The sequence below is a fragment of the Canis lupus genome, chromosome X, assembly GCF_011100685.1.
Source record: "Canis lupus familiaris isolate Mischka breed German Shepherd chromosome X, alternate assembly UU_Cfam_GSD_1.0, whole genome shotgun sequence".
NCBI lineage: Eukaryota > Metazoa > Chordata > Mammalia > Carnivora > Canidae > Canis > Canis lupus.
The window spans coordinates 35,719,856-35,746,698 of NC_049260.1; the positions used below are offsets into that span (position 1 = coordinate 35,719,856).

Genomic DNA, 26,843 nt, shown 5'->3' on the forward strand with positions numbered 1-26,843 from the left:
GGAAGGTATTTCTATTTGGAGTTACAGTGTTTTGATCTTCTAAAAATCACTTTTCCTCCTTACATAATACAGAGGTGTATTATCAACAATACTCATCGCCTGGTGGAACTATGTGTGGCCAAGTTGTCCCAAGACTGGTTTCCACTTCTAGAACTTCTCTCCATGGCCTTAAATCCTCATTGCAAATTCCATATCTACAATGGTACACGTCCGTGTGAATCCGTTTCCTCAAGTGTTCAGTTGCCTGAAGATGAACTCTTTGCTCGTTCTCCAGACCCTCGATCACCAAAAGTGTGTTGGTTTGTTATTTTCTAATTAATACAGTTTTGGTCTCCAACAGAGATGTAAAAGATCTGAACTGCTTGTTAACGTGAAGAAGAGTAGTTTCATGTTCCTATTGAAGGGATTCTGCATTATTTTATGTTTTGGATTCTTTTTTCCTTTCCAGCTTTACTTGAAGCAGAATTGACAAAATTGTTTTGGAGTGTGTTTTTTTTTTTTTTTTTTTTTTTTTTAGCTTTCTCTACAGTTAATCCCCATTGTTTCTTCCCAGCTCCTTGGGAAATAGTCATAAATTGAGTTAATATGAAGCAGGCCATAATTTTTGTCATAGAAAAGGGTAGAATAGGAGGCGACTTTCCCCCCTTCCCTGGCCATGATCACTGTAGATATACTGATGTCTTGACTTGAGGATCAAGTATATCCTGTGAATGTCTAATAATGTGTCATAAAAGTAAAATTATAGAAATTATAAATGAAAGAAACTAAAATTTATGAGTATCAATGAAATATATGTAGTATGCATCAATGTAAAAGTTCTTGGATGTAAATGTTCTATATTGGCATAAACAGTATACAAAATCTATCCTGGAACTGTACATCTTTTAATAAATAGTAAATAACAATATATAGTTTTTAAATTTTAGAATTTAGGGAGACTTTTTAATATTATGGGCATTATAAAAAGGAAAACCTAGACAAGATAATTTGAATTTATACATAAAACTTTGGTTTATTTCTGTTAAAAGTGGAAATCCTGAAAATGTGTTAAACTGAGGGCTGGGATTTTTTTTTTATATTTCCCAAGATTCATGTTTTTGCCACTTCATGCCTGTTTTTCTTTTGGTAAATCAAATTAGTATCTAAACAGTTAAAATCTCCAAAATATACCTGTGATTTTTGCTGTATAGTTCAATGATAATGTTCAAGGGACTCACAGGGAATAACTTGATTTAAGATGGCTTCTGGCTGAAGATCTCTTTATATCTTTCTTTGAAGCCTAGCTCTTGAGTATTATTAATTACAGTGTTCCTAATTGCTTAAACATAACATCAAAGCTGAAAACGTTTAGTAAGATTCGCTTTAGAATTTTTTTTTTTTAACCTTATGCACATACACTATTTTATATATTCGTGTTGTACATAACTACTGAGCGTATCAGCCTATCAGTCTCATTCTAGTTTCTGGGGAAATTGAAGTACAGAATTGCTTAATGCCATAAGGGACTCATAAATTAAAATGCTCAAGTTTTAAATTGTTTAGAAATAACTTTTTAAGACCAAATAAAAAGATAGGAAAATACTATAATGAACTTAAATAGAAAAATGGTTAATTTAGTACAGAATTTAATTTAGATATAAAGTCCTATCAAAACCACCTTTAGGGATCCCTGGGTGGCGCAGCGGTTTGGCGCCTGCCTTCGGCCTAGGGCGCGATCCTGGAGACCCGGGATCGAGTCCCACATCGGGCTCCCGGTGCATGGAGCCTGCTTCTCCCTCTGCCTGTGTCTCTGCCTCTCTCTCTCTCTCTCTCTGTGTGACTATCATAAATAAATAAAAATTTAAAAAAAAAAAAAAAAAAAAACCACCTTTAGCTAACATAAGTCTCTTTGAAAGCATTACCTAACAAAAAAAAAAAAAAAGAAAGAAAGTACTTGAGATGTTCATTTCCCTTTGTCCTGGACACATTTTTTTGTTTTTGTTAAGTACGTGTTGTAGAAATTATTTGTATTTAAGACTTAGTAGTGAAATTACCTCCCCCCCGCCCTTGGTTTTCCCTCAGTGGATTCTAAAATGTGGCCTTTTAAAAGAAACCAAGGTATAAAAGGTTGTCTTGGGCACATAAATTTTTTGATCAATTTGATTCTTAGATATGTATATAACCTCTTTTTTTGCATGTAAGCATGCTTTTAACTCCACAAACCATTGGCTGTCCTAACTGTATTGGACTTTGAGTGATTGCTGTCCCTTAGGGAAGATTTTGAAAGACAGTCCATAGTTATTGGATCGTTGGTTAACTCTAAGCTGAGAATTGGCATGAGCCAGCAAAAGCATCAGCCAACATGTTTTATTTAGTTAGGAGCAACAAAAATACCAGGGTTAGCTTTTAATTAATAGTTCACTCTCAGGCTTTAAGATTATTGTTTTCATAGGGAATTTTTAATTATTTATAACTACAATAAAAAGTAAATTCAAACATTATTTTTGGTTACCAAATATCTTTTTCTTATTTTTTAAAGTTTTTTTTTTAAATTTTTTTATTTATTTATGATAGTCACATAGAGAGAGAGAGGCAGAGACACAAGCAGAGGGGAAGCAGGCTCCATGCACCGGGAGCCCGACGTGGGATTCGATCCCGGGTCTCCAGGATCCCGCCCTGGGCCAAAGGCAGGCGCTAAACCGCTGAGCCACCCAGGGATCCCTTTTTAAAGTTTTTTAATCTCCCTAAGCTTTTAAAAATAACTTTCAGATAATAAGATTTTCTCCTACAGTAGGATCTCTGAAATAGAAACCTGACATCTAATTCCTGTTCATGAGTTCTGTTGGTACAAACAACTGTGCCCTAGTGATTTAATCTGTACTGTTGCTTTTGCTTTTTTCTCACAGGATTACTGTAAATAATATGAAGTATTTCAAAGATGATTTTACATAATGATTTTCTTTTATTGAATTTCCTGTTTTAATCAAGAAAGTACTTCAGATGCTGCTTTTCTTCCTTAAAATCAGGAAGTCAGCCTCTTTCATTAACTGTATTACAGGGTTGGCTGGTGGATCTTCTCAACAAGTTCGGCGCTTTAAATGGGTTCCAGATTTTGCATGATCGTTTTATTAATGGATCAGCATTAAATGTTCAAATAATTGCAGCCCTTATTAAGTAAGTTATGTTTTTAAGTGAATCTTACGTGTATTATAGGAATTGCTACTTAATTCCTTGATAAAAATTTTTTTCAATTATGGTTTCCTTTTTAACTGATAACTACTAACTTTTTAAAAGTAATATAAGTAAGTCTGAGTTCAATCCTAGTTGATTGTAGGAAAGCAAATATTATAAGAGTTGTTTTGTCTTTCTTCTTTCAGACCATTTGGGCAATGCTATGAGTTTCTCACTCTTCATACAGTGAAAAAGTACTTTCTTCCAGTAATAGAAATGGTCCCACAGTTTTTAGAAAACTTAACTGATGAAGAGCTGAAAAAAGAAGCAAAGAATGAAGCCAAAAATGATGCTCTTTCCATGATTATTAAATCTTTGAAGAATTTAGCTTCAAGGGTTCCAGGACAAGAAGAAACTGTAAAAAATTTAGAAATATTTAGGTTAAAAATGATACTTAGGTAAGATGTTTTCCTCTTGAAATAAATTGTGTGAGTGTTTAGAATCCTACTTAACACTGAATTTCTCTTCTAGATTACTGCAAATATCGTCTTTTAATGGGAAGATGAATGCACTGAATGAGGTTAATAAGGTGATATCTAGTGTATCCTATTATACTCATCGGCATGGTAACCCTGAGGAGGAAGAGTGGCTCACAGCTGAACGAATGGCAGTAAGTCCTTTGGTTCTTCTGTTATAAGTGCTAGAGGAGAAAATGGCATCAAGTGTTTAGAAACTTTTGTGGCATTTTGACATTGCAACATATTTCCTGTATTTTTACAAACACACCTGCAACAGATTAGAATAAAAATGGACCTTTGCCAACTGAAAAGTATATTTCGCTAGCATATGGGGGGGGGGGGGCGTAAATACTTATTAAGTTGAATACTATAAAGTTACACAGTATGGACTATTACATTTTTGTATTGTGAGTTATTAGAATTTTGTTCTATTGGTATCAGTATTAAATAAATGCCAGTCAGCAACATAGCATACTGTTACAGAAACACGGACTTGGGAAGCATGCAGTCTTAATTCCAGTTCCACTTCTCACACTTCTGAGCCTGATTACTTTTACTTTAATAGGATAATATATCCCTTGTTAGGATTATTTGGAAGATTAAAGAGCCAATGGATAAGCAATAGTAGCATAACTGATGAATAAATAAAAGCAAAAAATTAAAAGGGCGTGTTTTCACCAGAATCCCATCTGATGTAAGGAAACCAAAGATCTTAAAATGGGTCTTGTACCCACTCTACCTAAACCATTGTGCTTACTGCACTTAAATACTACTTTACTGCATAAATGCTGGAGTTGAATTTTCAAAATAATTGCATTATTTTTGAGTCATGGATACATTTCAGTATGTGCAATATTAAGTTTCATTAAATTATAGTGGCTTTTCATAGTTTTGAATTAAAAAAGCACATAAGCCTATTACATTAGTGTATTTATTTTGCATTTTTAAATTCCTACTAATGTTGTTTAAAAGTGTGAACTGTATTTCATACATATATTCTAAAAAGCTTCTATGTGGGACGCCTGGGTGTCTCAGTGGTTGAGCGTCTGCCTTTGGCTCAGGTTGTGATCAGATCCTGGGATTGAGTCCCACATCGGCTCCCCAGAGGGAGCCTGCTTCTCCCTCTACCTGTGTCTCTGCCTCTCTGTGTGTGTCTCTAATGAATACATAAAATCTTTAAAAAAAAAATTAAAAAAAGCTTCTGTGTTTCAGCTTCTTTGAAACAAGTTTTTAAATTTTGTTTAGGAATGGATACAGCAGAATAATATCTTATCCATAGTGTTGCGAGATAGTCTGCATCAACCACAGTATGTAGAAAAGCTAGAGAAGATTCTTCGTTTTGTCATCAAAGAAAAAGCTCTGACTTTACAAGATCTTGATAATATCTGGGCAGCACAGGTAAGAAATTTCAGATGGTGACTACTTGGTTTCTAAAAGAAAGATATTAAAAACGAAAGGAATATAGTAGTCATGAAACAAGATGAACGTTTATATTATTAGACTCCTCATACATTTAACTCCTCTTGATTTACAGAAATCTTGTCAATCTTTTTAAATATATTCATCATTTATTGTATGTTTGGTACAGGTTACCAATTTGTAGGAGGATTTTTTAAAAATTTAGTATTCACTACAAATTTTTGATTGAAGTAGTTTATTTACACAATATTACATTAGTTTCTTCATAAACTTAATTCAAAGAAAACTTTAATGTCAGTAGAGTTAAATCACTAGATTATGTATGAAGACCTGTTGTATGTAATCCAAAGGATTTATAGCTTTGCTGAAGGATAAGTAACTTTTTTGATTTAAGAAACTAGATGATTCAAATCACTTTGACTACTTCAATAGTGCATTTTTACTAGGATCACTTGGGAAGTATTGAGTTAGATTACAAAGCTTTGTGTTTTGAGTCTGTAGCAAGAAAACATTCAGTTTTCCCTTTGAGTGCTTAAGGTAACAGTTTTTGAACAATACCAGTGGTGTACCTTATTGTTCTACTTAGAATGTTAAAATTGGCACACTAAATTCGATAAATTATAATAGAGGCTCACATGAATTCCCAAAGTACACATTAGCCATGTATATCAAGGAATTTAATTTGTCAGGTTTTAGAGGCCAATTCTAAAGCATTTAAAATGTTAGGGATTTCCTTATGTTACACACTTAGATGAAGATGATGGGAAGAGTTTAACAGCTGTCAGTGGTTAGTATATACAACTTGAGTGCTGTTCAAATTGAAATATGCTATGTTTTCTTTGGTTTTTCAATAGGCAGGGAAACATGAAGCCATTGTGAAGAATGTACATGATCTACTGGCAAAGTTAGCATGGGATTTTTCTCCTGAACAGCTTGATCATCTTTTTGATTGCTTTAAGGTAATAGCATCGTAAAGTAATGCCACTTCATTTTAATAAAATTATTAGAGCTATGAGTTGTTCTTAGACAATACATACTTGAGAAATTTTCTGGTGTGAAGGAATTGGTCTTTTTTTTTTTCCAGTTAGCACTTAATGTTCATTTTTATTATAATAGGTCCTCATAAATAAGTAATCTTTCAAACTCAGGTTGTGAGTTTGGATTCCTTTCCCCTAGCAATTTGAATTTTTTTTTATAGATTCTGGTGCACTGTAGGACTTCAGGGAAGGATGATTGGTTGCAATAAAAAATAGTGTCAATAAAAGGGATTACCAATAGCTTGATATTTTGGGGTGATATGCGCAGACAAATCAAAATGTAATTCATAAGGTAGCCCAAGAGCCCTTACAGTGATATCTGTGTTAGTACCATCTGCATTTTTTAAGGCCGTATTGTGTAGCGGTTTCTTTATAGTTGCTAGTACCAGGTTTTTTTTTTAAGGCCGTATTGTGTAGCGGTTTCTTTATAGTTGCTAGTACCAGGTTTGTAAAAAAACACGATTGATGAATTTGTGGATTAAGAATATATAACTTTAGGGCAATAACAGTGCTCATGAAGGATGTTCTATTAGCAACTGGCATTAGATGATAAAAGGTATCTTGTTTAAAATTAGTTACACTGCCTGCTGGTGGAAACATAAGTTGCTACAACCGTCTTGGATATAGAATGATATTTCTTAAAAAGTGGAGGATTCTCATGACTCATTAGTTTGACTTCTGAATATATCCTCTAGAGAAACTCACGTATAAGTGCACCGGGATACATGTTTAACATTTGTAGCAAAATTATTTGTAATAGCCAGCAAGAAAATTGCTATGTAGAATGGATAAACTGTATAATGTTCCTACAATTTAAACACTTCACAACAGTGAGAAAGAGCAAATTTGAGCATTTCAGCCACGTGGATAAGTCTAATAAAGTTGAAAAAAGGAATAAAATTACACAAGAATTCATATACCTTGATTGCATAACATAGACTTCAGAAATAGACCAGCTAGCTTCTAGAGTCTTGCTTACCAGGTTATTTTTGACCTGTGTAGTAAGTTACACGGGTGTTGACATTATGTAGATTATGTATACATTTATACCTTTCTTGGTGTGTATTTCACAATTGAAGGGAAAAAAATGTGAGTTATTGGCTTGTGCCTCAGACCAGTTAAACTTGAATTGCTTGTTATGGTGCCTGGGAGCCTGTATTTTAAGCAACATTTTCAGCTGAATCTTAAGCACATTAAAGTTGTAAATAATTGCCTTATGGAAAAATTCAGTTTGAAATCTATCAAAGGCAGCTGGGGAAATAATAGAATCTATTATCATGGGTATTCTAAAGTTAATTGCCATTCAGTTTTAATCTTGAGATGACTTCCGAAGTGGCACAGTGCACGTTGACCAAGATGGCCATGATGGGAAAAGGAAAGAAAGAGGTCAAATGTACAGCCTCCTGAACCCTCCTCTTCTAAGGATGGTCTAAATACAACAGTAGTCTAAATACAAACATGGTTCCATTATTTTTATCCCCTTTGGCCTAGCAGGTATTTACTATGCACAGGTTATTTGGTCGTAAGCACTGTTTTCTAAGGTGTCGCAACTTTTTACAAAAGATGATTCAAAGGAAGCATGAAGTCCAGGTCATGCCTTGTAGTTCTTTATAAACTGGAAGCAAGTGATTTCAGACTTGTCGATTAGTCTTAGGTATTTGCCTAGTTTAGTTTCAAGTAAGTCTTTGTTCTTCAAAACATTTATACTATTGTACAGTCCCATCAAGATTTTCACATCCTAGCCAGCAGTTGTTTTGTCAGAATTCTTGATTTGTGACCATCTGCTTGGTATGAAATATCTCATTGTGGTATAGCTGCTTATATCCTTGATCACTAATGAGGTTGAACATCTTTTCGTATGTTTCTATTCTTTATTTTGTTGTGAAAACCCTATTGAAGTTTTTTGACTAATATTTCCTTATTGGGTGGTTATTTTCTTAGTAGTTTGTAGGAGTTCTTGGCATTCTCAGTGATAGTCCTTATCAATTCAAGTATCACAAATAATTTCTCCCAGTTGTTGTCTTTTTTCCTCCCCTTATGGTGGCTTCCCCTGAATAGGTGTTCTTAATTGATTCTCCTTTTCATACGTCATTATTTTTGTATATATCCCTCAGAGATGAGTATATGAAGAAAAAGTTCATACTATTATCATACCTAAAAAAAAAAAAACCCTAATAATTCTGTAGTACTGTCAAATAGTATTAAAATTCTTCTTTATTGTTTTTTAAAAAATAGTATTAAAATTCTAATGGTCTCAGATCATTATTTTTGAAATTTGTTTGAAAAGGTATTCATACTTTGTAATTGGTTGTATACGTCATTAAAGTCTTTTTTGAATCTACAGTTTCTCCCTTTATTCCTTAAAGAAACTGGATTGATTATTGTGTTTTATATCAGTAGTATGAAATTTAGGCCTGTGGGTTTTTTTTTTTTCCCCTTTTCCTAGAATACATCAGAGGTGGTCATGTGCTCTTTATTCAGGAGGCATGTAATGCCTAGTGAACCTGTCTTTTTAAGATGTTCTTAATTGTAATGTCTAGTACTTGAGATGTTATCCTGTAGAGTTTTCATATTTCTTTCATAATTTTGAGGGGTTAGAAGGAATTACAAGTTTGCATTAAAGTTGTCTTCCGGGATCCCTGGGTGGCGCAGCGGTTTAGCGCCTGCCTTTGGCCCAGGGCGTGATCCCGGAGACCTGGGATCGAATCCCACGTCGGGCTCCCGGTGCATGGAGCCTGCTTCTCCCTCTGCCTGTGTCTCTGCCTCTCTCTCTCTCTCTCTCACTGCGTGCCTATCATAAATAAAAAATAAAAAAAATTAAAAAAAAATTGTCTTCCAAGATATCCCATATTTATCAAAATGTAAATGGTTGTGTGTAATGATTCCATTGAAAGGATCTCCTATAATTAACGTAGTTATCCTTCTGTTGCTTGCCATTAGGTTGATTTCACATTATTTTCTAATAAACACTCATCAGCAGCTTAATACATACAGCTTTTCTCATACTGTTTAGCAACAGCCCTGGCCTTTACCCATTTGATGCCTTCATCACTTACAACCTACCCCACGTGAATTGTATAATGGCATTTTAAAAAAATACCATTTTGAGGTTTTTTTTTTTTTTGTTCCCCCCATTGTAGAGATTGTATTTTTTTAAGCTTTTATTTATTTGAGAGAGAAAGAGAGCACAAATGGAGGAATAGCAGAGGGAGAAGGAGAAAGACTCCTCCCTAAGCCAGGACCCCAGCATCATGACCTGAACTGAAAGCAGACACTTGACTGGCTGAGCCACCCAGGCTCCCCTTATTATGGAGATTTTAAATGAGTATTATTATCTTCTATATTGAAATAGCACCAAATTATTTTTACAAACGTTAGAAATTGTTTTTATTGGTTAATAACAGACTTAATAGAATATTTTGTTCTCATGTGTAGTGCACAGTGCTCTCATCAGCTTTTTAAATTTATGAAAATCTTTGTATATCAGGTTGTGTTTATCAAGTTTTAGTATAATTTTTCTATTTATTAGAGAGCACACAAGTGGGCTGGGATAGGGGCAGAAGGACAAGCAGACTTCCTGCTGAGTGGGGAGTCCGGCCTAGGCCTGGATACCACAAGCCTGAGATTATGACCTAAGCTTAGGTATTTAAATAGAGATTTTTTTTTTTTTTGTCTTCTTGTTTAATTCTGCTCTTATTTCTCATCTATCACCAGAATAATTCTGTGCTCAGCTGTGTTGTTTTTCCAGTGAATATATTTAATCCCATGACACTTAATTTAATTACTGATGGGTGAATTTGTTGTTTTCATGTCATTTAAATTTTTTTTTCTAGGCCAGTTGGACAAATGCAAGTAAAAAGCAACGTGAAAAGCTTCTTGAGCTGATACGTCGCCTTGCAGAAGATGATAAAGATGGTGTGATGGCACACAAAGTGTTGAACCTACTGTGGAATCTGGCCCACAGTGATGATGTACCTGTGGATATCATGGACCTGGCTCTCAGTGCCCACATAAAAATACTTGATTATAGTTGCTCACAGGTAAGGTGTGCCCCCTTGCTCACTTTTTTTGACCTTCACCTTCATTCTCAGGATGGCTTAGATAACGAATAGTTCCACATCTTTCCAACGTTGTTATTTTTAAAATGATCCTCAAGAAGTGACTTATTTTCTTCATGTAAGTCTGCCTTATGTTAGGTCTCTGTCAAAATTTTGTGTATCATCTAGAAAAGCATTTTAGTTTCCTTGGGAGAAAGTATTTTAAAAAGCAGTTTATGGGGGATCCGTGGGTGGCTCAGCGGTTTGGCGCCTGCCTTAGGCCCAGGGCGCGATCCTGGAGTCCCGGGATCGAGTTCTGCGTCGGGCTCCTGGCACAGAGCCTGCTTCTCCCTCTGCCTGTGTCTCTGCGTGCCTCTCTCTCTCTCTCTCATAAATAAATAAAATCTTTAAAAAAAATAAAAAGCAGTTTATGTAGTGGTATCATTGTTGGTGCATGGTGCTGAAATACCAGTTTTAAATAGATCATAAGATATTAAAGCTGATGCGGGATGTTAGAGGTAAGAATTTGGGTTTTCTTTGCTCACAGGGAAGTTAAGAAAAATTAATAGAATGTTCTAAATAGTAAAACATTTTGAGCCCTGCCTGTGGGCAAATCACACAACAGCTTCCCTGCATTCTAACTTGTAGCATGTTAGCTGTTGTGTGATTTGCTGTTGACCCAGGGTAAAATTAAAATTGCTGTTAACTAATTTTCCGCTTGTTAAAACTGTTGCTACACCAATGAACTGAAATTCCGTTGAGAGCTAAATAAATAAGTTCAAGTAGGTGTATGTGATTCAGATGCCCTTTTTTTTTCTAGCTAATCACAGTTCCGTAAGTATTTAGTATATCAAATACTACTAACAGTCTTCAACAGAGATCACACACACACACACAAAGTAATCCAAACTTCAAGTTCTTAGTGCAGAAACCTGCATTTCTGCTTACTATTAATTTAGGGGAAGGAGTAAATAATGTTTGAGAAGTGAGTATCATATTTGCAATAATTCTGAGTTTATAATATTTTCATAACTACTTTTCTTTTATCTCTTTGTGTATATGTCCGTATTTCCTTATTTTGATTTTCAGTGAAAATTTTTTAACTTAGTTGCCATACCATTATTTTCTTGGTAAAAAAGAAATTTTCAGTGTCCCTCACCATGCTAAACAATCCCATATAGAATAACAATTGGATTATATGTTATTGCTGAATTTTATTATATGGTAGCATCCTTTGAAACATTGGATAATATTGTTTTGCTTTTTGTAGTTATGGTAGTAAATGTGAAATGAAAATGTATTTTGTGCTGCGTTTTATTACTGTTAATCTCATTTCTGCAATTATTACATTTGTTATGATCTTTTAAGAAAAGCCCTATTTTGTCATTGGAGGTGGAATTTTCCTGAGTGTGTGGCCTATCTCTAAAACAGTGAAATTGTTTGTTTAAGGATCGTGACACACAGAAGATCCAGTGGATAGATCGCTTTATAGAAGAGCTTCGTACGAATGACAAATGGGTAATTCCTGCACTGAAACAAATTAGAGAAATTTGTAGTTTGTTTGGTGAAGCCCCTCAAAATTTGAGGTAAGGCTTTTAACAGAAAATTTCAATATTTTTATTTTTATATTTTATTGAAAGAAATAGCATTCTCACTTGGTAAAAGCAAATTTGTCAAAAGAAAGAGTGGGAGGTTGACAGGCAAAGTGAAGGGTTAATTTGGAACAAAAGAAGATTCCTGTATCATATCCACATGTTGATTTTATTTATGAAGAAATAAGCCACAATTAAATTATAAGCATCAGAATCAGCAGTATTCTATATTACTCATGCAAGATAACAAGATACGGTTTTGTTTTTTAATTGATTGTAGCTAAATTTCTATTAGTGGTATGTATTTATTTATATATAGGAGTCTTTAAATACATCATTTTACATGCCGAATTCTGGTTACTAAAATAATTTGTCCTGGTGTTTTCTTTCTATAAGAGTTATAACAGATAATGTGAAAAGTTAAAAATAATATGCAGAGGGAGAGCCTAGGTGTAGTACAAAGCATATTTATAGTGGGGACAGGATTCCTGAGTATGACCCTTGTGTCTGAGCAGTCATATCATCTTTAAAGATTTATGAATTGAAAGAAATGTGTTTTTCTTATATGTAAATTAGATGATCGCCAAGATCCTTTGCAGCTCTAGATTATTAAGATTATGCCCAAGACCGTAAGGCTGTATATATTTTGGTTTCAATGGTTCAGCTTTGTCTCATTTTTTTCCCCAAAAGCTTGAAAAAATATGAAATTAGTAAAGCTATAGGGATAAACTGGAGAAAATCCAGATATATATCTTATTAAGAGTAACATTTCTTTGAGGGACATATTTTGATTTTTTTGGCCTTTTTGCCTTTTTCAAATGTATGTATTTGTTGGCAGATAAAGTAGTTTACATACTCTTCCAGGGTACAGTGACTTCATCTCCACTAGAATAGTAAAGACTGAGAGTTTATTGGTTTCAGTGAATGTAGTAGAAAAGGTTGGAAAGGAGCTAGCTATCTTTCTGGTAATGTGGGCAAATATGGCTATACACCAACTGTCCCAGAATGTACCTCGAATGGCTAATAAAATTTTACAGAAAGCATTTTCTTTGATCAAATTCCTTACTATTAGAGCATAATCCTTGTAGTGCAAGTCTTGAAAGGATTATGTTCTTATTTCATAATTCTGGAAATAATCACATAAACTTACACAGGTGCTTTAGTACTACTGTAGTATAGGAGTAGAAAATGGTTGTTGAGGTAGATATCCATGTGGTGAGATGGGAGAATATTGATGCATAGTTTCTGTGTAAGTAAGAATAATGGAATAAATATCTTAGTTTTTGAGGCATTATTTTCTTTTAAATTACTTGATATTGTTATTTAAAAGTAAACGGCCAAGATTGCAATTCTGTCATGAAGAAAACCATTCTAAGCTTTTTAATTAGTAGCTAAGAATTTAGATTGTATAAGCTCTTTTGATTACAACAGAGTTTAATTGCCTAATTATATTGTTAAGTTCTTCTCGTTTCAGTCAAACTCAGCGAAGTCCCCATGTATTTTATCGCCATGACTTAATCAATCAACTTCAGCACAATCATGCCCTAGTTACTTTGGTAGCAGAAAACCTTGCAACTTATATGGAAAGCATGAGGCTGTATGCTAGAGGTATGTTTTGCAAGCTCACATGAAATAACAGCAACTTTCCAGCATTTTTTAAATCAAATTACCTCAAAAATGGACAACACAAGTATTTTAAAAGATGGAAGATAATTGGTCTTATTATTTTTTATTTTTTTATATAATTGGTCTTATTAACTGTTCCTTTATGAGCTTATGTTCCTTTTTATGCTCAGTTCTTACCCACCCTAAATCCCAAGCCAGCATTTTAAAGCTTTCTTTAGTTCTTGCCTTCCCCATTCTCCTTGTTAAATTGATTTCTTTCTCTTCTGTGGGAGTTCCGCCTTTCTATACTATGTATAATTGGTATTACCTTCTTTGGGAATGTACTTGACTCACTCTCAGCTTTGGTTCGTTAACTACCATCACCTTTATTATTTTATGAAAATGTGTGTTGTCTATGTCTATTCTTGTATATATTATAGTTCCTTTATAATCCTAAGTCCTTATTTTATAAGAGTTTCAGACTTTGAAACAAGAGTTTCACTCTTTTCATATGAATTGGAAAATTCACACAAATAATGATATGAAGCTACAAGAATCCACGTGTTTATGTTGGTTTTCAAAGTGCAAATTTGTTTAAATTTGTTAGTTTCCTGAGGTTTCAACAGCTGGTTTTTAAGTTCCTGCCATATGTGGAACTCTGCCTCAGTACTCTTTTTTGCCCTCTGACGGTTGTGTCTATGCTAGAGTAAGGATGGGTTTCTAGTAACATTCCACGGTCTTTTAGGCCCAATGTTGTTCGCATGGCCAAAGAAAGAAAACTTGATACTACCACTGCTAGAAATAGAACTGAACATAATGGGTACTGAACATATTACTGATTTAACATGTTACATTACATAAGAGTCTACAGAAACCAGTAGTCCTATATTAGATATAATATTTCTAATAGTATTTGAAGAGTAGATTAAACTCTTGGCATTCTTGAATAAAATCCCAAGATGCTTGTAAATCATAGGATTTGCTTAACATAGGATATATATATTTCCATCTAAAATTCAGATAAATATAATGGAAAAATTAAGCAGCTCTTCAGATATGCCTACGATTGTGTTGATTCCTTTGTCCTTCCTTTACCCTCCCTCAGGGCCAACTGAGTTCTCCAAGGCTGTAGATTGTAGAGCTAGATAAGCAATCTAAGCATCGGGTGGTTGATAGGCACCAGGCAACGATCTTCTATAGTTTCAGGCCTCAGTTCATTCTAAGCAGCATGATAAGACAATCAGAGCATGTGACCATGTGATTTATGTTCTGTACCAAATGCAGCCAAAATCAGAGAAGCACAAGAGGTTTCCACATAATATACCCAATCAGTCAAGCATCTAGGCTCAATTTAACATAATGCAGATTCTTTGTTTTGGCCTCATCTCTCCTTGCTGGCACAAAGTTCTCAGAAACACCATTGTAGGCCTTCCCCCAAAATGCAGCCATATAAATCATGTGTGCTGAGATACAATTTTTATTTACTTCATTGTGTGTTTCAGTTCTTTTCATTGCCAGAAGTTGAATACTATGTTGTCGGGACAGTCACGTAATGCTGATGCATGTGCAGTTCAGCCTTACTAGAGTTCTCAGCTTTGTTTTAGTCAAATTTTACATGAGTCATTGCCTCATCTCAATTTTATTGTCACAAGAAGGTTTTCAGTCTTCAGTTTTCCCTCCTTAAATTGTAGCTCCATAAGAGGTATGATTCTTCATACAAGTTTGATTGTCTAGATTTGAAAATGACCAAAATATATTAGGTTTATGACCTTGGGCAAGTTATGTATACTAGAACAATGCACAGCACATTATAAACTCTTAGATTTTTGTTATTGATGGTCCCCTGAATTCATTGACACACCTTGTGTTTCTTGTAACTTTGATAACTTCTTCCTTTATTACAGTACTCTTCTGATTAATACCGAATGGTTGGTCTACAGATCCTTAAATATGGGTTTAAAACTAGTGAAATTCTCCTGTTAAACTTTCTGCAGTATTAAGTCACTTCTGTGATAACATCAGCCACCAACTTCCGAATTTGGAATTCTGAAGTAAATTATAGGTTTTATCTCTGTATAATAGAAGTATTCCATAGATTTCATTTGGTATAAACCTACTATTCGCAGGATAACATCAAGATTCCACAATTTTCTGATACTTTTAATTTTGGTTAACTATTATATCAGTATTACATATTTATCCTACCCATATTTCATCTCCACTAGCACCTTTAGTTTTGGAATAAGACATTTTTACAGTAGTAGGGGCAGCTGATTCTACCTCCCTTTTTAATATTATTTAGATAAAGTAATGAATTTATTAAAATTCTCTCCAATATTTACTCCTGTGTTCTTACTAATAGTGCCTTCAGACACTGGTGCTTACTGGTCATCCTTTAAAAGTTTTTTAGTACACACAAAGTAGAAGGACCACTTTTAATCTTCACTCAACATTTTGCCTCATTGGTAGGGTAGTCATTGTATTGACTTGAACACGTATTGATCATTTTATTTACCACTTTTTCTGCTTTCTGGATAGAGTTGTAGAACTTAATCTTCATTGTATATCGTACTTTTGCATTCTGTTTTCCAAGGACAGCTACTTCTTTGACATCTTCTGAATCTCTTACATCCAGTACTGGTGATTCTTAGGAACATTTTTCCCCATAAAAGATTGTTTCATGAGTGTCATTCACCAACAGTGCTCTGTGTTAGGGTTGTAACGTCTTCTAGACGTTCTCCGCTGTGGCTCATTCCTACACATCAGTCATGAAATACAGTTAGGTCTGTGTGGGCTCTTTCTGATTTTTTAAAAAATTGAGTCTTCGTTTTATAAATAGCTTATACTTTTCTGGAGTAATGGTTATTTCCATGACTGGTTGTATGAAAAGTATGTAAGATGGGCCTCCAGCATCGTATTTTAGAAAGTTAGAAAGGGTTTAAAGAATTTTGTTAAAGGCTGCCTGAGTGGCTTGGTCAGTTGATCATCCTCGTCGGACTCTTGATTTTACACTCTTGATTATGGCTCGAGTCATCAGGGTCATAAGATTAGAGTCTTGCCTTGGGTTCTGCACTCAGCAGGGAGTCTGTTAGAGATTCTCTCTTCCTCTGTCCATCCTCCAAGTTGCGAAGCACATTCTCTCTCTCTCTAATTAAAAAAAAAAAAGTAGTTGACATTTCGAAAACAAATAGGAGCCAGCTCTTACTGGCCAAAATTAGGTCTAAGTAAATAATAAAAATAACTAAACCCATTAAATAAGCTACAGACCCCTAAGTCCATGCTGTTAGAAAGTATCAACGAATATATATATAGAACATGCGGTGATGATTAAAAAAAAAAAAAAAAACATGGGATGAGGGGTTTTAACTTTTTGAATGGTGGGAGTAAGATGCTCAGTGGACCTTATTTTTTTTCTTTTAAAGATGATTTATTTTACAGAGAGCATGCAAAGGGCAGGTGGGGGAGAGGGAGAATCTCATGCGACTAACCACTGAGCATGCAGCCCAACACACGGCTTGATCTCACAACCCTAAGTGAGCTGAAATCAAGAGTCAGATGATCAACCAACTGAGGCACCCCTCAGTGGACCTTCTCTTTAACAAAACAACCATTTTGCTGAAGAAAAGTTTTTAAATAATCATTGAAAGTACCTGGAAATGATTCTAAGGGGATACAGAAAATGGTGAAATAATTATTCAAGAAAATCTCTTGAGAAGAACAAGAAGAGTCTGTAGCATTTGAGCTACAACTTACTCTCTCTCTCTACAGCTGCCAGTCCAGGGCTGTGGTTCCACCATAAGAGGGGCATAAGATTGGAGCTTATTATCTTCCCCAGTTAATGTTTTACAGAAGTTCTGTTCTAAGGCAGTCATGTTAAGAAAACAGAGACTCCCTTATCCTGCTCAGTGTCTACTCGTAGGTCTAAAGCTTTGCTTTAGTCATGGCAGTCTGAGAATACTGAAGCTCCGATTACTCCCATTGCAGTTTGCTATGTCATAAGATACAAATTCTGTGCCTAGGGAGCCAGACTGAGAAAATCGGGTATTTCCGTTTCCCATGCACCAGCACCCCTCAACAGAGCCAGAGGTATTTCTCTTGGAGAAGCTGCTTGCTATGTTGTCACCAATTCCTGTGCAGTAGCACAGAGGTTCTGCCCAGAGGGAGAGACAGGCTGTGAGGATGAAGAGTTCAGTTAGGCCTGAAGGGGTTGACCTTATTTGGACCAGATCATGACTTCTTAAAAGCATTATTAAAAGCAGTGGAAATTTTGGTGAAGAGCAATTAAGAGGGAGCTGATAGTACTCCTACTAACCAATGAAACTGCAGAGCAATAAAAAATTTAACAGAGATTTAGATAAGAAGACAGTCAAGATGAGCCCACCTGGGAGCACAGTCAGCCATAGGCTGTCACAAATGTTCTGCACATGCATTAGATTGTACCCACTCAGAAGCAATTAGAGGAAGACATGGACAACTTGAAAACATTCTTCAGTCCACATGCCAATCTATCGGGAAAGGTGGTAAGCTTCACTGGCTCAAGGACTTAAATTCAACTTCTGACCAGTGGGTGAATTATAAGCTACCATGACACCTGAGGCAATTCCTAGGAATCTAGGCTTAAAAGTAAAATTGTATCCCTTTTAGAAGTAAAAGGAATAAAACCTATTCCTTATAGTCAGAAACACTGTGTTTCATGCCTAAGACCACCCTCATGAATTATTGGGAAGAAAACCTCCCACCTACTACTAGCCCTTGACTGAATGTGAGACAAAAACTACTTGAACTACAATGATAGTATCCAAGCCATACTTCATCCACTGGTAAAGGGTAATAATTTAACTAGCCAAGGGGATTTAATTACAGCCTTTGGCCACTAAGGGGCTAGTGCTGAACCAAGAACAATCTACAGGTGGCAAGGCTGAAAGGTAAAAACAAGGAGAAACACTGTGGATGATATCGACTTCTTAGAGTTAGTTCACCCTAGTCACTAAACAACCAAGGAAACAACAACAACAACTCAGGGAGTGAGTGGGTGGTGTCAGTATTCAGGTTGCTACTAACTGTTAAATACCCAGATTTCCACCAAAAAAAAAAAATTTAAAGGTGTCACCCATACATACACAGACCATAGAAACTGCCTCTGAAAAGGCCCATATGGTAGATTCTGTAGACAAAGACTTGAAAGAAGTTATTGCAATATGCTCAAGGAGCTGTGTGAACTTGTCTAAAGAATTAAAGGGAAGTATCATGATAGTTTTCGTTGAGAATAGCAATAACAAAATAGTCTTTTCTTAAAAAGAGAATCAAATGGAAATTCTGGAGTTAAAAACTATAGTACCCAAAATGAAAAATTTGCCTCAAGGGCTGAACAGATTTGAGCTGAAAGAAGAATCAATCTCTCAACTTGAAGATTGGGCAATAGAAATTATACAATCTGAAGAACAGTGAAGAAGGGATAAAGAAAAATGGAGTCTTCGAGAAATACAGGACAGCAGGGATCCCTGGGTGGCACAGCGGTTTGGCGCCTGCCTTTGGCCCAGGGCGTGATCCTGGAGACCTGGGATCGAATCCCACGTCGGGCTCCTGGTGCATGGAGCCTACTTCTCCCTCTGCCTATGTCTCTGCCTCTCTCTCTCTCTCTCTCTCTCTCTCTCTCTCTCTCTCTCTCTCTGTGTGTGACTATCATAAATAAATAAAAATTAAAAAAAAAAAAGAAATACAGGACAGCATTAAAAGAGTACCAACCTACATGTAATGAGAGTATGGGGGTTGGGGAGATGCCTGGGTGGCTCAGTGGTTGAACATCTGCCTTCAGCTCAGGGGGTGATGCTAGGGTCCTAGGATGGAGTACCGCATCAGGTTCCCCGCAGGGAGCCTGCTTCTCCCTCTGCCTATGTTTCTGCCTCGTGCTCTCTCTCTCTCTCTCTCTCTTTTTCATGAATAAATAAATAAAATCTTAAAAAAATAATGAGTGTGCTGGAAGGATACGCGGGGAGAGAATAGAGACCAGAAAAGGACATAATCACTGAAGACTTCTAGATTTCAGTGAGAGACAGACCTTAAACCACACAAGAACCTTAAAGAATTCCAAGTAAGTTAAAATTAGACCTGGATGCAGGCACATCATAGTTGTAAGAAATTTTGAAGGAAGTAAAAGAAAACTGACTTCACAAGGAAACCTCTATAAAATTAACAACTTCTTTTTTAGAACACTGGAGACCAGGAGGCATTAGGATAATTTACGTGAAGTGATGGGGCAGTGGAGGGACCTAAGAATCAAACCTATCTTTAAAAAATAAAGGCAAAATAAAGACATTCCCAGATAAATACTGAGAATTTATTGTTAGCAGACTTGCCCTGCAAGAAATACTAAAGGGAGTAATTAGGCTGACAGTAAGTAACACCAGACAGTAATTCAAAGCCCGGGGGGGGGGGGGGGGGGGGGGGGGGAGGGGGGAGAATACAGGCATACCTTGTTTTATTGCTCTTTAAAGATAATTGTATACTTTACAAATTGAAGGTTTGTGACAAGTCTGCATCAAGCAATTCTATCGCTGCTATTTTTCCAGTAACATTTGCTCACTTCATGTCTCTCACATTTTAGTAATTCTCACAGTATTTCAGACTCTTTCATTGTACTTGTTAAGGTGAACTGTGATGATTATGACTTGCCAAATGCTCAGATGATTAGTATTTTTTAGCGATAAATTGTTTTTAAATTAAGGTATTTGCATTGTTTTTTAAGACTAATGCTTCTGCTTAGTTGATTCTAATACAGAATAACTTTCAGATGCACTGGAAAGCCAAGAACTTCATTTGACTCACTTTATTGCAATACTTGCTTTGTTTTGGGGGCCTGGAACCAAACTTGTAATATCTCCAAAGTATGCCTGTCAAACTTTAGAACACCGTAAACCAGTAATCCGTATATCACAAGTATCTTTGGAATACTCTCCAGCAACAGCTATTGTACATTTGTAAGTGTAAATAGAATATTCTGCAGGACAGACCGTATTCTGGGCCATCAGCAAGCCTTAATAACCTAAAGTTTTGAAATCTTATAAGGTAGGGGTTTTGTCCACAATTGAATTAAACTATAAATAAAAAAGGAAATTGGTGATTTCACAAGTATGTGTTTAAGTATATGCTCAAAGAACAGGTCAGGGAAGCAATGATATCTGTGAAATGAGAATATACTGAGATGAATGAAAACAAAATCCCAAAATATGGGGAAAGTTACTAAGAAATTTGTACCTCCAAATGTTTATTATAAAAAAGAAAGTTAGAAAATCCGTAACTTTCAGAAACTAGAAAAGAGCAAACTAAACCCAAAGAAGAAAGGAAGAAAATAATGAAGATTATTAGAGGGGAAATCAAGATAAGAGAGAGTAAATCAATGAAACTGAAAGTTAGATTTTTGAAAAGATCAGCAAAATTGACAAAACTTGAGCTAGGCTAAGAAAATAAGACTCAATTATGAAAAATCAGAAGTGAGAGGATACCATTAGTGATCTTAGGGACAAACATGAGAATACCAAATTACTGAAATTGAAGGAATTGTTAAAAAGTTGAATAGACTCCTATCAAGTAAAAAGAGTGTATTAATAACCAAGCAAATTAGCACAAAGAAATTCCAGGACCATATGGTTTCGTTAGTGAATTTTGCTGAACAGTTAAAGAAGAATTACTACTGGACCTTCTAAATCTTCCCAAAAAATTAAGGAACACTCCTTCTATGAAGCTTATTACCCTGATGCCAATATAATACAAAGACATCAGAAAACTATAGACCAATATCCTTTGAGTATAGATTCAACCCCCTCCCCCTAAGAAATAAGTAAACCAAATTTAACAACATACTGTAAAGGATTATGGAGGCGCCTTGCTGACTCAGTCAAAAGAGCATGCAACTCTTGATTTTGAGCTTTGAGTTCAAGCCCCACATTGGATGTGGAGAATACTTAAGAATTTTAAAAAAGAAAAAGATTATTTATTGTAACTAATTGGAATGTATCTCTGGAACAAAGTTGGTTTGATGCCATTGTGATACATCATATTAATAAAGGATCAAAACTTAGGTTAATCTTGTACATGAAGGAAAGGCGTTTGACAAAATTCAACACCTTTCATTTTTTTTTTTTAACACCTTTCATTTTGAAATCATTCAACAAAGTAGGAATAGACGGTATCAACCTGATAAAGGATATCTCAAAGATCTCCGTTAATCTCACTTAATGGTGGAAAACTGGCTGCTTTCCCCTTAGCATCAAGAGTGAGACTAAGATGTCCATGCTAGTCCTCCTATTTAACGTTCTGTGGCAGTGCTGGCCTGAGCAACAAGGCAAGAAAAATAAACATCCACATTGGAAAAAGCATAACTTATCACAGAAAACATCTGTATATAGAAATCCTAAGGAAATCCCTAAAATTTATCAAAACTAGATTACAGGGGATCCCTGGGTGGCGCAGCGGTTTGGCGCCTGCCTTTGGCCCAGGGCGCGATCCTGGAGACCCGGGATCGAATCCCACGTCGGGCTCCCGGTGCATGGAGCCTGCTTCTCCCTCTGCCTGTGTCTCTGCCTCTCTCTCTCTCTCTCTGTGACTATCATAAATAAAATTAAAAAAAAAAAAACTAGATTACAGGAATTAAGATCACTATATAAATGTCATTTGTATATCTGCATGCTCAACAAAAATGAACCTGAAAATTAAATAATTTTATTTATAATAGCTTTATAAAAATGAAACATTTAAGAATGAATTGAACCAAAAGTATAAAACGTGTATTACTATTTTTTAAAGAAATCTCTGCACCCAGTATGTGACTCAAATACACAACCCTGAGATCAAGAGTCTCACACTCCACTAAGCCAGCTAAGCTGCCCCCAAAACTTGTACATTTATTTTTTTTAAAGATTTTATTTATTCATGAGAGAGAAGCAGAGACCTAGGCAGGGAGCCCGATGAAGGACTCGATCCCGGGACTCCAGGATCATGTGCTGGTCTGAAGGCAGATTTGACCATCTGCTAAGCCACCCAGGTGTCCCAAAACTTGTACATATTAAACTACAGAATAATATTGTTGAAAGAAGTTAAAGATCTAAATGGAGAGACAGACCAGGTTCACCGAATTGGAACAGTTAAAATTGTTAAGGTCACAGCACTCTGCAAGTTGATCTATAGATTTAACACAATCCCTATAGAAATCCAAACTTTCTTTTTATAGAAGTTGGCATGCTGATCCCAGAAATGGATAGCCAAGACGGTCTTGATGAAAACTAAAGTTGGCTGACCTATAATACTTTCTGATCTCAAAACTTAATGCAAAATAACCATAATCAAGACAGTGTGGTACTGACATCAGAATAGATTATGCATCAGTGGAATGTAATTAATAGAAATAAATCGTTAAATTTATTGCTGATAATGGAGTTAAAAATGGATCATCTTTGACTACTAACAAATCACAGTATTTAGACTGAACAAGAAAAACCACCAACTATCCTGTTGATGTTCTGACAACCCAAACCCAAAAGCTGTTCTGTAGCTAAGTGTAATGTCTCTCTCTTCCTATTTAGCATTGATGGATCTTCTTACTTCTTGACTTTTCTTAATTATTGTTTGATATTCGTTAAGCATTTTCAAAGTTTTTCCTGTGTTCAGTTTCCTAGTTTTTTGTTGTTACTGTTTTTTTTAAAGTAGGCTCCATGCCCACTGTGGAGCTCAAATTTAGGTCCCCAAGATCAAGAGTCACATGTTCTACCACGTGAGCCAGCCAGGCATCCAGGATCCTAGTTATTGATAAATTCCTGGTATGTAAATAAAAAAGGGGTGGGGATACTAAACGTAGTATAAAAGTTCGGTAAGAAGCAAGACACTTATATAGTCTGCAGGTCTCTCCCCACTAATTACTTATAGATTATTAAAAGAAAAATGGTAACTTTATAGTGTAGTAACTTACTGGAACCATATTAACCAAGTGATGAAAGTTAACTTTAGTACTGTATATAAGTATTAATTTGACAATTGTAATGTTATATTAGCAAGTGTCTTCATTATTTGGAAATACTTGAGTATTCAGGGGTGAAGAGCAATGTCTTCAACTGAAATAATTTAGGAAAATTTTATATATGTAGCAACTAATGAAGCAAATGGGTCAGGTTGTCAGCAACTGGTGAATGGGGTGAAGGTGATAAAGGAATTCTTACATTCTTTTTAAAACTTAAGGTTGAAATTACTAAAATTTAAAATTTCCCCTACAAAAGAACATGGTAAGTAAATAAAGCTATGCATAAACTACTTGTTAACGTTTTTTAAAAGGCAACTGAAGTCCATTGATTATTCAAATACCTAAGCACATATTCTTTGATAAGGAAAATTTTGGGGTGCCTGGGTGGCTCAGTCAGTTAAGCATCCAACTCTTGATATCAGCTCAGGTTATGAACTTGTGATTGAGAGATCTGGCCCCATGTTGAGCTGCTCCATGCTGGGTGTGGAGCCTGTTCAAGATGCTCTGTCATCTTTCCTCTGTCCCTCCCCCCTTCTCTTTCTCCCTCTTTAAAAAAAAAAAAAAAAAAAAAATCTACATAGTTGATTAGAATTTGATATTCTGGGGCAGCCCAGGTGGCTCAGCAGTTTAGCGCCGCCTTCAGCCCAGGGCATGATCCTGGAGACCCAGGATTAAGTCCCACGTTGGCCTTCCTGCATGGAGTCTGCTTCTCCCTCTGCCTGTGTCTTTGCCTCTCTCTGTATGTCTCTCATGAGTAAATAAATAAAATCTTTAAAAAATAAAAAAAATAAAGTCCTCAGCCCTAATGAAATTGACTTTCAAGGATGTAGAGAGTATGTGTTTAGGACTACTTCTGAAAGGTCTCATATAATTAGTATTCTGTGGTGGTAGCACACGTACCATAAAGTCCATGATCTGGTAATAATTGATCAGTAATTAATACTAAAGAGAAATCACACAATTTCTCATTCCTCCATAACTTGGTACAACTTTCTGGAAGAAGGGTCAGTGATTTTCTCATGGTTGATGGCATTATCAGGGAATTTGCTTCATGTCTCTTTTAGTGCCATTTCCATGTCATGCTGCTTTTTCCCATTAAATCAAATTGGTGATTTCACAGTACGAAAGCCACCGTCCATGGTATTTTTAGGACAGTAAGTCCTTTTTAAGATGTTTTGCTGTGGTCTTTCATAGCAAATACTGAGGCTTTTCCATCCATTGTATACTGTAATGGAAGTAAAACCAAAGAATTTGATAGCATTCTTTTTCTCTTCTTTTTTTTTTTTTTTGAAGATTTATTCATTTGAGAGAGCGCAATCATAAGTAGGAGGAGAGGGAGAGAATCTCAAGCAGACTCCATCCACACTGAGCACAGAGCCCAACATGGGGCTGAATCCCACAACCTCGACAACTGACCTGAGCCAGAACCAAGAGTCAGACTCTCAACCTACTGGTCCTCCTAGGCACCCTCTTTTTCTTTTATTTGATTTTTAAAGCTTTTTATTTGTTAATTTGTAGAGAGAAAACTCATGTGCAGTCGAGTGGGGGGAGGGACAGAGGGAGAGACTCTGAGCTGATCAAGGAGTCTGAGGCTGGGCTCAGTCCCAGCTCCCTGAGATCAAGACCTGAGCTGAAATCAAGAGTCAGTTGTTTAACTGACTAAGCCACCCAGGCTCCCTTTTTTTTTTTTTTTTAAAAGAAAGAATTTACAGATTAAGTTAGGTTTAGTGACCCATACCTATACACATGGTTATGATGGAGAGGTAGGTTTTCTTGAATTTCTGAGACGTTCTAGACTTACAACAAGCTATTGCTTATTGCTGATAACTATGATAACTTAGTTACAGAATAGCATCTTGTGTTACCCTTGTGTCAATAGGTAAAAATTGACAATATATACTTTTTATATAACTTTTTTTCTCTATGAAGACAGTTTTCAGTATAACAGGAAATCGGAAAAATTTTGTCATGGTAGTTCATGTTCACAGACCACTCAGGTCAATTTTAGGCTATAAACAAAAATTGCTTCGTTGTGTATAAAGATAGTGCAGATAGGCTATGAAGAATTATTTTTGACAGCATGTTTAACACTTTTTTTTTTTTTGGTTATGTAAAAAGTTCGTATTTTAGGGAAAATAGATGGGTAGAAACCATCAATAATTAGTAAACATTAGTTTGCCTTTTAATAAAGAATTAATGACATTTCAACGGACTTAATTACCTTTGGTTAAAGCCAGCAGTGGATATCCATGTGTATAATGCGTGATTTTTTTAATTTGTAGATCATGAAGACTATGACCCACAAACTGTGAGGCTGGGAAGTAGATATAGTCATGTGCAAGAAGTCCAGGAACGGCTTAACTTCCTTAGGTTTGTTTTAAACCATCAATGTTGCTCTCTTTAAGACACAGATAAAGAATGCTTAGTTAATGTGCTGTATAGTTAAGTCTTTTTTAGGTGACCTTTCGCCTGCCACATTTAATTTTCTCACAAGGAAATGATTACCTAAAAGTCAAAGGTCATTTCCCTATGTGTTTATGATGTAATACTTTGAAATTATTGGCTAAGTTTTAACTTTTCAATGTTTGAAGAGAACACATTTTAAGATTTTTGTATATACTTTTGTCCTTCTTATTTGTTTTTGCTAAAAATAAGTTTAATGATTAAATTTCTGTATTTTGACACAACCTGCTGGAGAACTCTACTGACCTTAGTACTGGTATCCTAGACCATAAGGAAATGGAGACAAAGGGCTATTGGCTCAACACCTCAAAAGAGTGGTTTGCATCCACTGCTGCCTGGTTTATTCTAGCAGTGGCTGACAAAGGAGATTTGAATGTGGGAATAACATTATTCTGATGGGGATGAGGCAAAGAGGTTGATCCCTTTTGGCCAAAGCTAAATTTGTCCCAGCCTGAATTTGAATTTGCTCAGTGATAATTATTTTTTAATGATTATACACCTAACAGATTTGAAATTGTTAAAAAAATTTTATGATCGGTTTCTTGTGAATTCAGAAACCACGTACTATAGAGGTGCTTATTCAGTTTCTAAGTGTGCCAAGAGAAATGCCCAAATTGTCAATGTTTTGAGAAATCTATTGCATTTATTATTTTGATACATTGGGGGATTTTCTCCTGAGCTGAGTTAATTATGGACTTGTTTATTGAACTATGTGTTTATTTACTGGGAAACATTTATATAAATAGTAATTTTTTTATATAAATAGTTAAATAATTATCTTAACTTGAAAAACTTCAGCCACCAGATTTTAAGAAATTTGGCTTTTGTTGAAAATGAAATGTTTTTTTCTGTGTGTGTTTTGATTTTTAACCACCTGGATAGAAGCTCCTACCTCTCCAGATCGAGAATCACTGCCTTAGTGAGCCACTGTTACTGATTGGTGTGTGTTGTATCCCTTAGGTTTCCTAGAACAGAAAAATGGTTATGAGTTCTACTATCTTCATGTTTGGAAT

General features: G+C 35.5%; 1 protein-coding gene across 3 annotated transcripts in view; it reads left to right on the forward strand.

Annotated features, from left to right (window-relative positions):
• Positions 1 to 26,843, forward strand: part of USP9X (ubiquitin specific peptidase 9 X-linked) — a 179,127-nt gene that overhangs the window by 79,387 nt on the left and 72,897 nt on the right. For 2 of the 3 annotated variants that reach the window (XM_038587199.1, XM_038587198.1), the window contains exons 6-15: positions 73 to 291; positions 3,038 to 3,153; positions 3,357 to 3,608; positions 3,682 to 3,820; positions 4,914 to 5,066; positions 5,942 to 6,046; positions 9,958 to 10,164; positions 11,611 to 11,747; positions 13,213 to 13,361; positions 25,650 to 25,737. In XM_038587199.1, coding sequence (XP_038443127.1) covers positions 73 to 291; positions 3,038 to 3,153; positions 3,357 to 3,608; positions 3,682 to 3,820; positions 4,914 to 5,066; positions 5,942 to 6,046; positions 9,958 to 10,164; positions 11,611 to 11,747; positions 13,213 to 13,361; positions 25,650 to 25,737 — 1,565 coding nt within the window. The remainder of the gene's footprint in view (positions 1 to 72; positions 292 to 3,037; positions 3,154 to 3,356; positions 3,609 to 3,681; positions 3,821 to 4,913; positions 5,067 to 5,941; positions 6,047 to 9,957; positions 10,165 to 11,610; positions 11,748 to 13,212; positions 13,362 to 25,649; positions 25,738 to 26,843) is intronic. The other variant, XM_038587200.1, reaches the window with a different exon arrangement.